This window comes from Gavialis gangeticus, unplaced genomic scaffold (assembly GCF_001723915.1).
Source record: "Gavialis gangeticus isolate Ggan-Ray unplaced genomic scaffold, GavGan_comp1, whole genome shotgun sequence".
Lineage (NCBI taxonomy): Eukaryota > Metazoa > Chordata > Crocodylia > Gavialidae > Gavialis > Gavialis gangeticus.
This window is the reverse complement of record NW_017729004.1, coordinates 64,097,230-64,112,082: the sequence shown is the minus strand read 5'-3', so window position 1 is coordinate 64,112,082 and position 14,853 is coordinate 64,097,230. Positions and strand designations below refer to the sequence as shown.

The window sequence follows — 14,853 nt, the reverse complement described above, 5'->3', positions numbered from 1 at the left end:
GGGGGGGGGGGGGGGAGAAACAACTTTTCCCTAAAATTCTATCAGAAAATGTAGGGCTGACTTAACATGCTGGTCAACTTGCAGTTGACAACATACAGTATTAAGGCTTAGGATTTCAGATTCTATTCCACATTATGAGGCACTGTTTTCTACTGGTTACAGGCTCCTAATGTGTGTGACTATTTACATACATCTCTAGCTTCTCTCTTTCCCCAAACATCCCTACTCTCCCCTGCAGTTCATCTCAGCTGTCCCTCTGCCAGCAATCTTTCTCTGCCATCCCCACCTCAGAACAGAGCCAGACAGTTTCCTTCTTCTGAATTTGAGCCAAGCCCCACAGCATGCCCTGGATACTAGGTAAGGAAATCACAAGTAAAATCATAACCAGTTCTGCAGCAAGTGAAAAAAGGCTTACAATAAGAAAGTATTCTGCAACCTTAACTGTACTTATGCTACCACCTACAAAAACTGAAGAATTTTCTTTAACAAGCACATAGCAAAATATCTAACTCCTCGCTACTTTTACTTATTTCCTCTAATTTTTATTTTAAGATTCCTTAAAAAATACAGAATTAAAGGAGAATTAGAAGTTGTTCTACTATAATAAACTAGTCAGGATTATTTCAATTCAGAAGCTTAGTTGAAAGGACTTTCATATATTACATTTTGGAGGAATTGATTCTTTTGAGTGTACAACCTAAAGATAATTTACTGCCACATTAACCATATGCCATTAAGTGTATTCCAAATTTCATTTTTAAATACAACAATTCCACCCTTCTCCTCTCCCATTCTTATTAAAACATGGAAGATTCATACATGTGCAGTTCCGGAATTAATACAGTACCTGTGCTTCTGGCGAGAGCTGTTTCTCTCTTTCCTGCAAGGACATTTTACAATAAGACTGTAAAGCCAAATAGTTCTTCCGTTTCCATTTTCTGTCTAGCCTGTCTGCATGCTGCTTACAATAAGCAAAAAAAGGATCTGCTATATCCTGTTTCAGTAACAAAGAGAGAGATGAGAGGGGAAAGAAAATAATTCTAGTTAGAAAAAAAGGATATGATAGAATATATAGCCATCATTCTGGCAAGCCATTTCACATATTCAAATAGATAACTTTAATAGAAATAAGTATTTTTAGGTCTCGCTTACACAAACTTGCAATCAGTTCTGTTAATTTTTCTTTTATTGTTTAACAATTGAATTCAACTGATGCAACCCTTGTATAGACATTCAGATTTTTAAATGGGCATACTGGTTTTACATAATTTATCAAGAAATCAAACTAAGGTGATATAAGCCAAGTTTAAATTAGTTTAAGAGTATGCAGGTGAGAGATCTGCACTAGTTTAAATGAACTGTTATTTAAGCTCAGTACTTCCTTCTTACATACTCCACAGTTTATGAAACACCACAATTTATTACAAAACTTTAGTTTTCTTCCCAAATTCATAAACTATATAGTTTCAAGTTTACTTTGTTTTCACACACAAAAAGTACACTTATTAAACTGTTGGGGACAAAGAATGACTGTTCAGTTTTTAAAAAGTCAATGTCAACTTCAAAAGTTTAACTTTAAAAGACAGATTTATTTACATAAAATACTCTCAATTGATAGTTTAGGTGAAAAACTTTAATATACTATTCAAATATCAATTATATACAAAATTTATTCTAGGTACATATTCACTGCATATGCAATTTTTAAAAAGTTGTTTAAAGCCTCACAGTTACAGAGCACTGAGAAAGCTCCTACCAACATTCAGTGTGTCAGGTATCCAGGTTGTAGCTGTATTGGTCTAAAGGAAAAGGCAATCAGGACTCGTAGTACAGATGATATCTTTTATTAGACCAACAAGATTTTAGACAAAAAAATTCTTAATTAAGAATTTTTTTGCAAAAATCTTGTTGGTCTAATAAAAGATATCATCTCTGCTATGAGTCTTGATTACCAACATTCAAGGCACTTCACTGTTCTACAATTCTGCAAGTTAACGAGAAGAAAACAGAACAATCTTCTATGCAAAAGGCTTTATCGGCAATTCAAACAGCAACATAAAGCAGCACACAAAAAAGCATTTACAGCATTATGATTTCACTAGTCATGAAGAAGGGATCAGAAAACTGAGTCAATTTCCTGTACTGAAATTGATGAAGATTAGGCATTCAGATCTAATGTCAGATTTTTTTTTCCCTTGAAGCAATTCATAAAAATACGTTTACTGGTATATTTTAAATACTAAAGATTAATGTAAAAACCATCTTTATTCCTTCTGAAGTGTTCTTACTTGCTGTTCGATCAATTCCAAGAACCATCGACTACTCTGGTGCCCAAACTGCTTAACAGAATATTTGATCATTTCAGAAAAAGTCCTGCAAGGAAACCCTTAACTATATTTCTTTCACACATACCTGCACGCATGCACAATCTCTCTATAAAACTTCTCTTGAAGAAATACTGAACAGAAGATGATCACTACCCAGACACTGATATTCCCAAGAAAAGTGGCATTATGTAAAACTCTATACATAATGCTTTGCTATAGTTATAAGGAAATAACTTATTTTTATTTCAGTTTCATTTTTCTCTCAATTTCTTCAAATGTTTTTAGTCTGGCCTAAGTGCCTGAAGAGTGCAAGAGCAGACTAAGACTGGCTGAAACTGAGATGGACTGCAACTTCACAGTTTATGCTAAAGTCTTTCATACCCAGGCTATTTTCAAGATAGAAACTTGTCACTGTGGTTTATTAAATCTGGCACTAGATCTCATGCCTGTCTCTGCCCCCCACACATCCTTGCTAATTCTCCATTTCTTCAATAGTGAACAAACAAAATACTATTCTTGCCTGTCAGGAAACACCTACTTAGTCATTACAGACAAGTATAATATTCAATTTTGTTTTAAATGTATATATCTGTATATTTAAATTTCAGAGGTAGATTTCAGAGCAGACTAAGACTGGCTGAAACTGAGATGGACTGCAACTTCACAGTTTATGCTAAAGTCTTTCATACCCAGGCTATTTTCAAGATAGAAACTTGTCACTGTGGTTTATTAAATCTGGCACTAGATCTCATGCCTGTCTCTGCCCCCCACACATCCTTGCTAATTCTCCATTTCTACAATAGTGAACAAACAAAATACTATTCTTGCCTGCCAGGAAACACCTACTTAGTCATTACAGACAAGTATAATATTCCATTTTGTTTTAAATGTATATATCTGTATATTTAGATTTCAGAGGTAGGATAATAAGTGACACAGTTTACCTCCACAGAAATTTGAATTAACAGCTCTCTCAGATTAACCTCAACAAAGTATACTTGTTTATAATTAGCTATTTAAAGATATACACATTTTTAGGTGAAAAAGATGCCAAAGGCATAAAACTGGTGGGAATTCACACAATTGGCTTCTTTAATAATCAACGTTAAACCCAGTCCATTAGTCCCAACACATTTTAGCTCAAAGCACAGTATTTATCTTTCCAAAACATCATCTTGCAGGAACTAGTTATTTTAGTGAATAGTTCTGATGGAAAGCAAATTATGGTCTGAGTGGTCAGCTCTTCCAAAAATAAAAAGCAGATATTCCGTTGTCAATAATGAATGGCAAAGAGGCCTGTATATGCATGTGTACTTCTCACTCATTCATACATAATTTATTTTCTGTTGTGTATATTATATAAATAAAAATGTGAACTGCTATCTCAAAACTATGGTCAGGACACTCGACAGAAAAAAATATTTCAAATGAACAAATGATATAATAGAATATTTTGTCATACGGAGTGCTTAGTTCATATTATTAAGAAGAAAACTAATAAGAATAAATGTGTGTAGAGAGAATGGAGTTTCAGTACCTTAACTGGATGAAATTATTGCTAACCCGGAAAAGTTGAGTCTAAAGGAAAGTCAGAAATCACTACATAACAATGAAAAATAGCCACTTATAAATATTATATTGAAAAACTTATACACAAAATATTAGAATAGAAACATGGCCAGATTCTCAGGCCCAGCTGATGTTGTTCATATCATTTAAACAACGCAAAGGGATGGATCTGGCTGAAACTGGCAAATTCAGCAAAGCAGGGGGACTTCCAAATTGCAATGAAACTGCCAAATCTGACACCTATGTCATTCTCTCTCATCCCTGACACAGAGGCACTTCCAGAAAGAGAGGGACAAAATGAAAAGACAGACAAATGGATTTCCCCTGCCTCAGCTGGTGTATGGTTTCTTTAAAACCATAGCTAGATGTCAAGCCTAAAATTGGGACCTTGACGGATTGAAATTTTTCCTGGTGAAACTAAACAGGAGAAATCTGGCGAAAAGTCTAGTGCTACTCTCAGACTACCAAAAAAGCCTCTCACTTATATTCTCATAGCAGCATCTTAAAATAAACATTCATCAGACCAGGGTTGCCATATAACAGTAAATTTACAGACACCACAAGATAACATCCTAAAAACACCTGTCCACGACCATCTGTTAATAAATAAATAAATAAATAAATAATTAAAAGCCTTCCGTGAACACCCAGAGCCACTGGAGCTTTAAGCTCTGTCCCAGGGGAAAAAATGTAGGCAATGTTAAAAGACGGAGTATAGCAGCACCACTTGAAGTCTGAAGGCAACCCAGCACCCTGTATGGAACTCTTCTCAGCACTTCCCCCAACATGAGCCACGTGCTGCCACTGGGTCCCATTTCCCATCTCACACCTCTAACAGTCGCTTGCATTAAAGGTACAAGGAGGAATAAGGTATGACCTGAACATAACTACCAGCTAAGGATGCCCAGCCCTAGAAGCCCTGCACAGCCCCAAGGCACGTAGTGTATCTAAGGAGTAGGGGGAGCAGGGTATGGAGTGACACCCCCCACTGACCTGTAAGGCTTTGTGAATAGGACACGAGAAGCAGCTGTCAGAGAGCCTCTGGCTCAGCAGCAGCAGCATGAGTTCCTCCTGTTATGACAGCATCTGCAGCTGCCTTTGGAGTAAAGAATGGAGACCATGGCAGGTACACCTACACAGTTAGAGGAGGGCCACTCGCATAATCAGGGGACAGCAGGGAAGGCCCTACAAGGACAGGCTACAGGACCTGAACCTGTTCAGCCTCCACAAGAGAAGGCTGAGGAGGGTTCTAGTGGCCATTTACAAACTAGGCAGAGGGGACCAGCACGTATATGGGGGAGTCCCTGTTCCCCCGAGCGCTACCAGGAGTGACTAGATATAATGGTCACAAGCTGGCAGAGGGCAGATTCAGACTAGATATCAGGAGGCGCTACTTCACTGTCAGGGCGGCTAGGATCTGGAACCAACTTCCAAGAGAAGTGGTGCTGGCTCTTACCCTAGGGGTCTTAAAGAGGATGCTAGATGAATACCTTGCTGGGGTCATTTGACCCCAGTACTTTTTCCTGTCATGGCAGGGGGTCGGACTTGATGACCTCCTCGGATCTCTTCTGACCCTACCAACTATGAAAAATCCTCTTCCTTTCTCCTTCCCCCGCTCATTCTTCAGGGATCACCCTGCCATCCCCAGACACTGAAAAGCTCGTTACGCCTCTGCTGGGGGGTAGACTAGAGTGGGGATAGCATCTGTGGTTGGTCATGTCAGAGTCGGGGCAGCCAACCCAAGAATTTTTTTTAATTTTTTTTTTCTTTTTTTTTTTTTTTACTGACAACCTGCAAATTTACTGACATCTAAGCTTTCTGTTATTATAGCCTTAAATTGAAATTGCATCCTTCTTAATGCCATCCAGCAGCTGGCAGAATTACATTTACATTATTTAAAACATATTAGTAAAGATGTATGTCATTAAAAAGGATGGTTGTCAGTAAAATTACTGGGTTGATAACCCTGCATCAGCCCCTGGAAACCAAAATAATACACAGTTTTAAATTTCCCACCCAAACTTTTGTTATGACACTTAAATTTTATATTTTTCCATAAAATGTGCAACATAAACCTACCTCCTCTGCTGCTGCTTCTGACAACAATCCTTCCTTCTGAGCACAAGTCACGTGAAAATAAGCTCTACACATCCCAGCATCACAACTAATACAGACACCAGTTCTGGCAAAGCGAGGATCTTCACAGAAACTGCATTCCTACAGCAAAACAAAGCTAAACTTAAGTACAGAGTAAACAGTACAGTAAAGATCTCAAATATAATTTTACTTGATATTTGGCAAAAAGCAAACATAATGTAGATGATTTCTTCACAGGCAAAACTTGTATTCAATTTTATTGATGGATGAGTTTAGTCTTCTGAGGTATGCAGAGGTAATTTTCAAATAGATACTGTGCCCCACTTTCCTCTTCATCTTAACTATTTAACAGAAACAGTACTTGATGCATACTGCACTGTCAACACATCAAGGACCTAGACTTGTTTGACACAATGTTGAGTTACTGGTTACCTCCCCCAAACTAGAGAAAATTCAGAGAAGAAAAAATAAGCAAGCAGTGTTCTACAGAGTACTGGAATGTTAAAAAAATATTTAAATCTATATCTTCTTAGTTAAATGACAAATAAGGAGTGAGGAAGTGCCCAAACTATCAAGCAGTAATTGAAACATATTAGCACTGAGAATATATGAAAGTCATGGATCAATGAATAACAAGCATTAAGATGATAGGCCACATACTTCATAGTTTCCTGCAGGTGTTTTGTTATCCCCTCTCATTTCTGTTACAGCCTTACAGAAAATGTGCCCATAAAGGGACAGCAAGGTAAATTACTACCTCTGATGTTTGGAGTCAGCAACAAGGAAATTCTTGTCTGAAGCACCAAGCATTGTATGGGTTGGTTTTTTTTCATCTCAATCAGTTTTCTGGAGTCTCAATTTGCATCAGAATGAACAGACTCAAGTCACTAATACAGAGACTATTCCTGAAATGTTTATATCAGATGCAGTGTCCCCAAAGTTACAGACAGAGATGTCATCGTCACAAACCCTAGTATGTTTTTTTTTGGTGGGGTGAAGTTCACAGGGTGCCAGGAATGTTTTCTTGTGGTTTACTGTACTCACATGGCATGTGTAGTCTCACTGGAAAGCCCATGTTATGCTATATCCATTTATGTAACAGTTATTACTATAGATTATTTTATGCTGCCTGTATATATCTTTATGATTTTGGATATGGGGGTTCTCCTTGTCAAGGAAAGGGAATGGATGAAATGCTAAATCTCTCTTTCTATTGTGACTCTAGAGCAAGAAGAACTGGCACTCCCAGACCCAGACAGGTGTGTCCCAAGACACTGTCTGCCTGTAATGGAGAAATCAACCTCTATAAGCAAAGGCATCTGAGAGGATGGCCTCTCCGGCCAGAGGAATGCCAGGTAGCCAGGGAGGCCAGAAACTTCTGAAGAGTTCTGATGATTCATGGACAATTAGAATAATGCTGATGAGGGAGCTGGCTTGCAGGTTAAAAACTGTTAAGATAGAATAGAGCTCTTTGAATCTCAAGCTTTGGCGGCTCAATGACCCCAGCAGTCAGAGCTGGCAGAATCTGCAGGGAAGTTGAATTCTGGAAATACTGGAAGATCCCTCAGAAGACAAGATATAGCTAGATGAGAGGATAAGAAATTTTACTTTTTTTGCTTTTCTGGCTCCAAATATATAGTGAGTTTTCCCTGTGAAATTCTTTTATCCTATGAAATAAATCCTTTTGCGGTTTTGTCTCCTTACTGACTGCCTGTAGGAGTGTTTGTGGGCAAGAGAAACTCCAGGCTAATCTTTTCCACAGGAAGGGGGACCTATAATTTCTTTCATAACCCAACAGGGTGGCCACCTGGGGCTAGCAGAAAGTCCCTCACCACCTGCAGGGTTTGGTATTAAGGAAGCAGAGCTAAGGCTTGCTGGGGTAGGAAGCTATCCCAGGGCAACCTCAGTATGTTCCTAGGGGCAAGTGGAAGTACAGTGAAGACAAACTTGGGACTCTGTGGGGCTCCTGCAGACAAGTTTATGATGGTCATCAACTGAATCTTCAAGATCACTTCAGCTTTGTCAATGAAATTGAGGAAAAGAAATTTAGGTTAAGCATAAGAAAAAATTCCCAAATGTTGTAAAATAGTCTTCTACAGTAAATGATGAAAGCCTTGATCACTGCAGTCATTTAAAATTAGACTACACTAGGTACACAAAGGGAAGAGTCAGACATGACAGATGGGAGATGAACAAGCTAGTCTGATTTAAAGTTCATGTCAGGATTTTTTTTTAAACTATAACTCACAAAGAACTACTTAAAATACATCATCTTACACAACTTCTACAGCAATATGTAGACAGAAATGAGTTTGTGGAACACAAATCATTATCTATCAAATGGAATTTTTCAGGAATGCTATATTTTTCTTTATCCTTGCCATGATAAGTTCAAAGTTATACTCATGTCACTTTGTTTTGTGACTAAGTATACCTTTCCAAATTAAGGGAAAAATTGATGCACTGAATTTCCAACAAATGACTATATGAGGACCAAGTATTTTGCCATTTTAAAATCAGAAAAACTAATAAAATCACAATAAATCATATGAAGTCCAATAACTCATTTAGAAAATTATCCAACAGTTCAGCAACTTTAGGACTTATTCAGATGAGGTAGGAATTACTTCACCCGAAACTGCCTTATATTTGTTGTTATAGAGTGACATGTTGTTAGAGAGTAACACATTTGTTGTCATAGAGTAAATTCCACTGCAATAATAAAGTGACTAAGAACAGACTGAAGAGCTTTATTGAGAAGAAGTTAAAGAAAAAAATTCCATAGTACAGTAGAACTACGAGAGACACAGGAACCCATGCCCAGCAGGCACAATGATACAGTCAAAGATTGACAGAATATGCTTAGGCAATACATTTAACATGTGATTTAGTGAAGCTGCAAAGGAAACTTTGGCAAAATATAATTACCCATATCAGAATTTGCATGTGAGACCCAAAAAATATTTGTACTATAGTTAATGTTTCATCCTGTCAATATATTACACTGCTTTAAGCCAATAACAATGCTAATAACTCTGGACTACTTATTCTATGGTCCTTTTTATACCCTTAGAACATGCCCAAATTCCTACTTCTGTTCTTGTTAATCAGGTCCCTGTAAGCTCATTAGAGAACCACTTATAATACATAAAACAATTTTGTATATCAGCCTACCACAAAATGTTGGAGGGAGCGTTGTTGGGGAGGGGAAGAGATTTTTTTTTTTTAAGTTCCTGCTTGTGAAAGGTTACCTGACACTTAAGAATATCTCCATATTCTTTGTACCTATTTGAAACTTACCTCTACATACCACATAACACTGAAAAGCAGCAGCACCACAACATTCCCCAAGTGTAAGACAATGAATAGGCCATCTACATAGCAATTCTTTGGTATCTGCTGAGTACCGTTTTATGCCAATTGTGATGGTACATTGTGTGATTTTCACATGTGTTCGCTCATGAACTGGACTAAGAACAATTACATTTCACATAAAAAAGTCTATTTTTGAAAAAAAGGGCTGTTGTTCAGTTCAAGGTGGGGCCCTGATGTCCTTCAATTTTTGTCTAAAATGTGCTTTGCAGCAATCTGTTTGAAAATCCATTGTTAATTTAGGATTCCAGAGAACCTAAAATAGTTCTCACTGAATGTACATCTGTCCCCTTTCTTCTTACGCATCATTTTCCATTTCACTATTCTGATTCCCATACAAACCTCTTTTCCTTACATTCACATGTTGGCAGACTGCCACTAACAAACATTTTTTAAAAAGGCAATTAGCATATTCAGAAAGAACAAGGGAACTGGGGCAAGCCAGTGAGAAGTAAGAGAAGAGAGGAAGGGAAAGAAAGGCAGCAACACACAACTAACTTATTGCATTTTTCATCCTGAATTCCACTATATTTGTAACAACGGAATTACAAAAAGCAAGAAAATATAATATGTAATATCATGTGTAAAGAAAGAACAATTATCCACGCATAGTATATCTTTTCTAATCTTACCTTGGCACCATATTTAGAATAGTTCATTTCTGTAAGTGTTACTGGCCGCAGTTTGTCAATGTCTCCAAATGCCACTCCTGGAACATATAGGGCACAAACGATATGGACCCACCTACAACAGCAGATAAAATTTGGCTATCACCAATATCAACAATGCTTTGCTCTTACACTATGCTCCTCATTTACAGCTCCCAGCTTTAGAAGGAAGTGAAAATAGCATCCACATTTTACCCATAAGGCAAGCAAGAGGTAGAGGTGTATTGTGCACTCATTCACTTCTCTCCTATCGATTTTTTTTAGACCGCTTCACACACAAGTCCTGGCAACATTGTCTTTCATCCATTGTTTGTCTAAGTAAAATAAATCTCTCCCCCTCTCTCTAATTCTGTTCACTTCAAACACTGCACAATTTTTAGGCTGGCTCTGGTGAGCAGTGTAGGAAAGGAACTATGAAAGAAAAAGAGAAAAAAAGAAAAAGAGGTTATTTTATCAGGTATTCAAAGCACCAACAGAGACCCTATCTTCCTCTTCCCTTCCTCCAATGAATGGCACCCAAAATTTGCTGACCCAAGAGCAACAATACTGAGCAAATAATGATACAGGCAACACCACATAGTATATTTTTACTCAATTTGCTACAAATGAAACGGACATAGCACAAGCATCCCAGGGCTCAGAGTTTCTATTCCTTTACAAAAGGGAGGATTAGCAAGAGAAGAAAGTAGAAGTATTAAGCCTAAAGTTATCTGAATTTTGGAAACCAATGCTTAATGAACAAGACCCAAAAAATAAATATTTTATTATTTTTTTATTTTTAATAAAATTATATCAAGTTGCAAGAAATATTTATATTCAGAAGGAAACCATATTCTCAGAGCTGGTACATTCCAACTTATCACATCTTTTATTAAAGTATAGAACACCTTTGCTTGATAAGGACTATTAAAGGAATATAGTGAAAATCATTTCACATACACCGTATTCACCCAAATCCAAGATGAAGTATTTTACCCTCAAACAACAGGGCTCTGGCCCCTCACTCCTGCCACAGCGCTGACAATCCTCTAATAATTACATTCTACATATGGAAAACCATAACAAAATTATAATTTTACATGCATAGAATCATCTTATATTTTAAATCATCTTGGATTTGGGTAACTGTGGTATTATTATATAAATGGCATGATGGTTTCCTACAATTCAAGAATTTAGTTTTACATGAAGCAGTCCTGGGGAGAGAGAGAGATCAAAATCCAGATCTCAGCTCTTATGCGAATGCCCTAATCACTAAGTTAAAGTAATACTCCCCTCTCTCTACCTCAGCAAATCTTGAATTCGTTTATTACAAAGTGAAAAAACCAACAAAAAAACCAAGAGAACAGACAGAGTGACTCAATCCCAAAATAGCCTATTGCCTGGTGGCTGGGACGGTCCCCTGGGAGATAAGAGCAGTTGGTTTGAACCCTCAACTGTCAAACACTGAAATCCTGTTTCTAAGCTAATGATACTCAACAAGGGTACCACAGCACCCTAAGGTGCCTTGAGACCCTTTCAGGGGTGCTGGTGGGTACCATGTAGTGTTAGTACTGTTAGAAGTGCAAACATGATTTACAAGATAAATCCAGAAATTTCAAATGGGAAGCCATATTGTTTAAAACATCCCAACTTGTTGTGGTATTTCTAGATTCTCTGCAACAAAAGAATTTGTTTATTACTTTTCTGTAGTCAAACATCAAGTGAAAGCTAAGAGCTGATTTTTTCTAAGCACCGAACTACTAGAGGCAGGGCACATACCCCGCTCATCAGGTGAAAGTGACAAATGCCACAAGAAAGAATCCTGCCTCCCATACAGACGTTCTTTCTCCTGGGAGAACAGCTGGTTTAACAGGAGAAGTCCTGCATGTACAGATGTTCAGGATATTTCTCCCAGAGCAAAAGCAGTTACCCAAGGAGAAAAATAAGCCAGGAACAACCAGGATTAAATCATTCCCAGGAGAGTGAATGTCTATATGTGTTCTCTCCTGAGAGAAGCCACAGCACAGTGCTCCAGTATGCCAGGGAGTTTTGCTACCCCCCAAGGGTGTGTTACCCACTAGATTCTGCTGCTCCAGCTGAGCTAGGAACAGAACACACCACCTTCACAATCCCCGCACTATGCTGCAGGGAGACAGGGTGATCCTGAGCAGTCTGGGTCTTTTTCTTTCATAGTCCCTAAGCAGACTAAGGGAGCCTAGAGAGCATACATGCACAGAGGCCCCCAGGATGCACAGCATCAGCACTGCAAGCTCTCTGCTCTCCAAGGACTCCAGATTCAAATATCTGTTCAGACATCTCTGTGTAAGGTTTTCAACTGGTTAAAAAAAAAAAAAAAAAAAAAGAGACAAAACAGGGAGCATTCTTCCAGATCATTTGAACACGTGTATGCAGCACCTCTTCCAGGCCTTAAGTAGGTCCCCCAAAGAAGCAGGATTTAAGGCACAATTTTGTCTACCCCTGCTTTATATTGGGAGCCTTGAGGCACTTACATGGCAATCACAGACTGACGCATGTGAGCTGTAAATCCAGCGCATCAGAGAAGACTCGATTAACTGAGTCTGCTGGAGCACGTAATCGATGCACCTGGTGTTGCATCAGGTGCAGGTATATAAGCAGCACAGCACACATCAGCACTGAGAAAATGGCAGGCAGTGCACTTTGAACTAAAACACATTCAATGTGCTTTAGTTCAAAGCACACCGCCACCATTTTCTCAGAACTGATGCATGCTGCACCGCTTATACACCTTCATCCAACACAGCTTGCTAATTAAAAGTGCCCAGCACTACATCAGGAACGTGTAAAAATGCCCTTGGTGTCTAACTAAAGCTTGTGAATTCCAAGCCGAGAGCAATGCATATTGTTCAGCATAGTAAACATTTGTGGATCTAGTGACATAGCCAAAAGTCACCCAGAAGTCTGGGGCAGAGCAGGCTTGTGCTCCTAGTCTGGTGCTATTTTTCTGTCTTAATGGCCCTCTTGTGTATGTGAGTACACCTCCAATGTGACATGTATGCAAAATCATCAGGAACATCCCCAAATGGGTAAAGGGTGAAGAGTTTTTAATTTGCTGATGACGTGGAACTATTTCTCTGTCTCAATTTTATATGATAATTAGGATACAGCCAAGTGTCTTGCTCAGGGTATATGAACATGGCAATCACAGACAGACCCATGTGAGCAGTGAATTAACGAGTTTGGATACTGATGCTAACAGTATAATCATAGCAATAAATTTTGGCTCAGACTAAATGCCAGAAACTTCAGCCAGCTTCTTGGACAGGCTTCACAAGCCTATACTGAACTTTTGCTACATAGGCAGCAGCACCCAGGTTAACTACTGTTAAGCTAACTTGTATAGAGCTACACAAGCCACATTCACTACAGTGAAGGCATATTCTTAGTATCTGGTAGCGACTCAAACACAGCATAACCTGAGGCTATGATAATGGTGTCAGGCTGTCTGACTGAAGGGCTATATCTGTAATTGTCAGACAAATTCATAAAGTACTGTGACACCCACCTGCTAGAATATAATACAGCACAGATGCACAGGACAATTTTCCATCTGCAGCAGTGTGACAGGCTCTAAACTGTGGACCCTTACTATCATCTTTTACATGCCTCTGTCTCACAAGTCTGAACTACTATAATGTGTTCTGCTAAATACCTACTTTAAGTCAATTCCAAAATAGAACTACTGCAGCAAACAACAGCCTTCTTTTTAAGCAACGTACCTTAAACTGATATCAAAACTTGCAAAATCTTTTGCTTGCTTAAAGAGTTTTAGATATCATTTCTGACTTATTGGGTCCTAAATGGCACATCATACAGATACAGTTAACCACTGTAAATGTTGGAGCTGGACTTTTCTTCTGCATTTGGGCCCTTAATATCATTAGTCCATCACATCAATTTCTGCCCCACTGTTAAAATTACACGTTGCAAAGTATATCACTGGTACAAGTCACAAATTTCATTGATCATTGCTTTTTCTTTGTAGGCAAAGTACATTGCGCACACAAAGATTATCTTTGATCCATCCAGGCTTTGTCATAAATACTCTGTGGACCACCTTGCCACACCCTTTATTTTCAGTGACTTGTTTCCATCTCTCACCCTACTGACCAGCAAGTCACTTTGCCCCAATTACACCATGCCAGGGACCCTTCATACTCATCATTACATTTTTGCCCCCTTCCATCCAAGAGGTCAATTTACATTCAGCTGTGACCTATACAGAGTTGGGATGAGAGTGTGAATGGCTGCCATCAACTAGTTCCCTAACCTAGCGCTGTCCAACTTCTAGGCATATGGGGGCCCTAGGGGTTACATACTACATGGGCTGCACAAGGTGAAGCACATGCCAGTGGGCCACATGTCACACAGACATTCCCTCCACCCACCCACTACATGCCTAGCTGTTGTTGTAGCCAGAACAATGCTACAGGCTCTAGCTGTTGTTGTAGCTAGAACAATGTGGGGGACCAGCAGCCAGGCAGGTGCCCAGGGGTTGCAATTTATCCCCAACGCATTACAAGTTGGACAGTCCTGCTCTAATCTATGAGCTAGTCGGCATTTTTACACATGCAATGAACTGGAAAGGGGCGGGGGGAGGAGGGAGTCAGCCCGCCAGCCCAGAGCTGCTCTGACCCAGCTCACGTGCTGCAGAGGGGCAGGCTGGGGCACAAGGGTGCTCAAATGCAGGGCTAGCCAGAAGGCAGCCCCTGCAATAAAGTACCCTTATGCCCCAGCCAGCCCTGTCAATGTCTACATTGCACTCTTCCCCACCCACAGAACATTTTTTTTTTTTTTTT

At 39.0% G+C, this 14,853-nt stretch overlaps 1 protein-coding gene across 5 annotated transcripts in view; it reads right to left on the bottom strand.

Annotated features, from left to right (window-relative positions):
• Positions 1-14,853, bottom strand: part of PHF14 (PHD finger protein 14) — a 364,911-nt gene that overhangs the window by 273,510 nt on the left and 76,548 nt on the right. For all 5 annotated transcript variants that reach the window (XM_019508488.1, XM_019508486.1, XM_019508485.1 and 2 more), the window contains exons 6-8: positions 9,998-10,109; positions 5,976-6,113; positions 848-994 (exon numbers count right to left, since the gene is read on the bottom strand). In XM_019508488.1, coding sequence (XP_019364033.1) covers positions 848-994; positions 5,976-6,113; positions 9,998-10,109 — 397 coding nt within the window. The remainder of the gene's footprint in view (positions 1-847; positions 995-5,975; positions 6,114-9,997; positions 10,110-14,853) is intronic.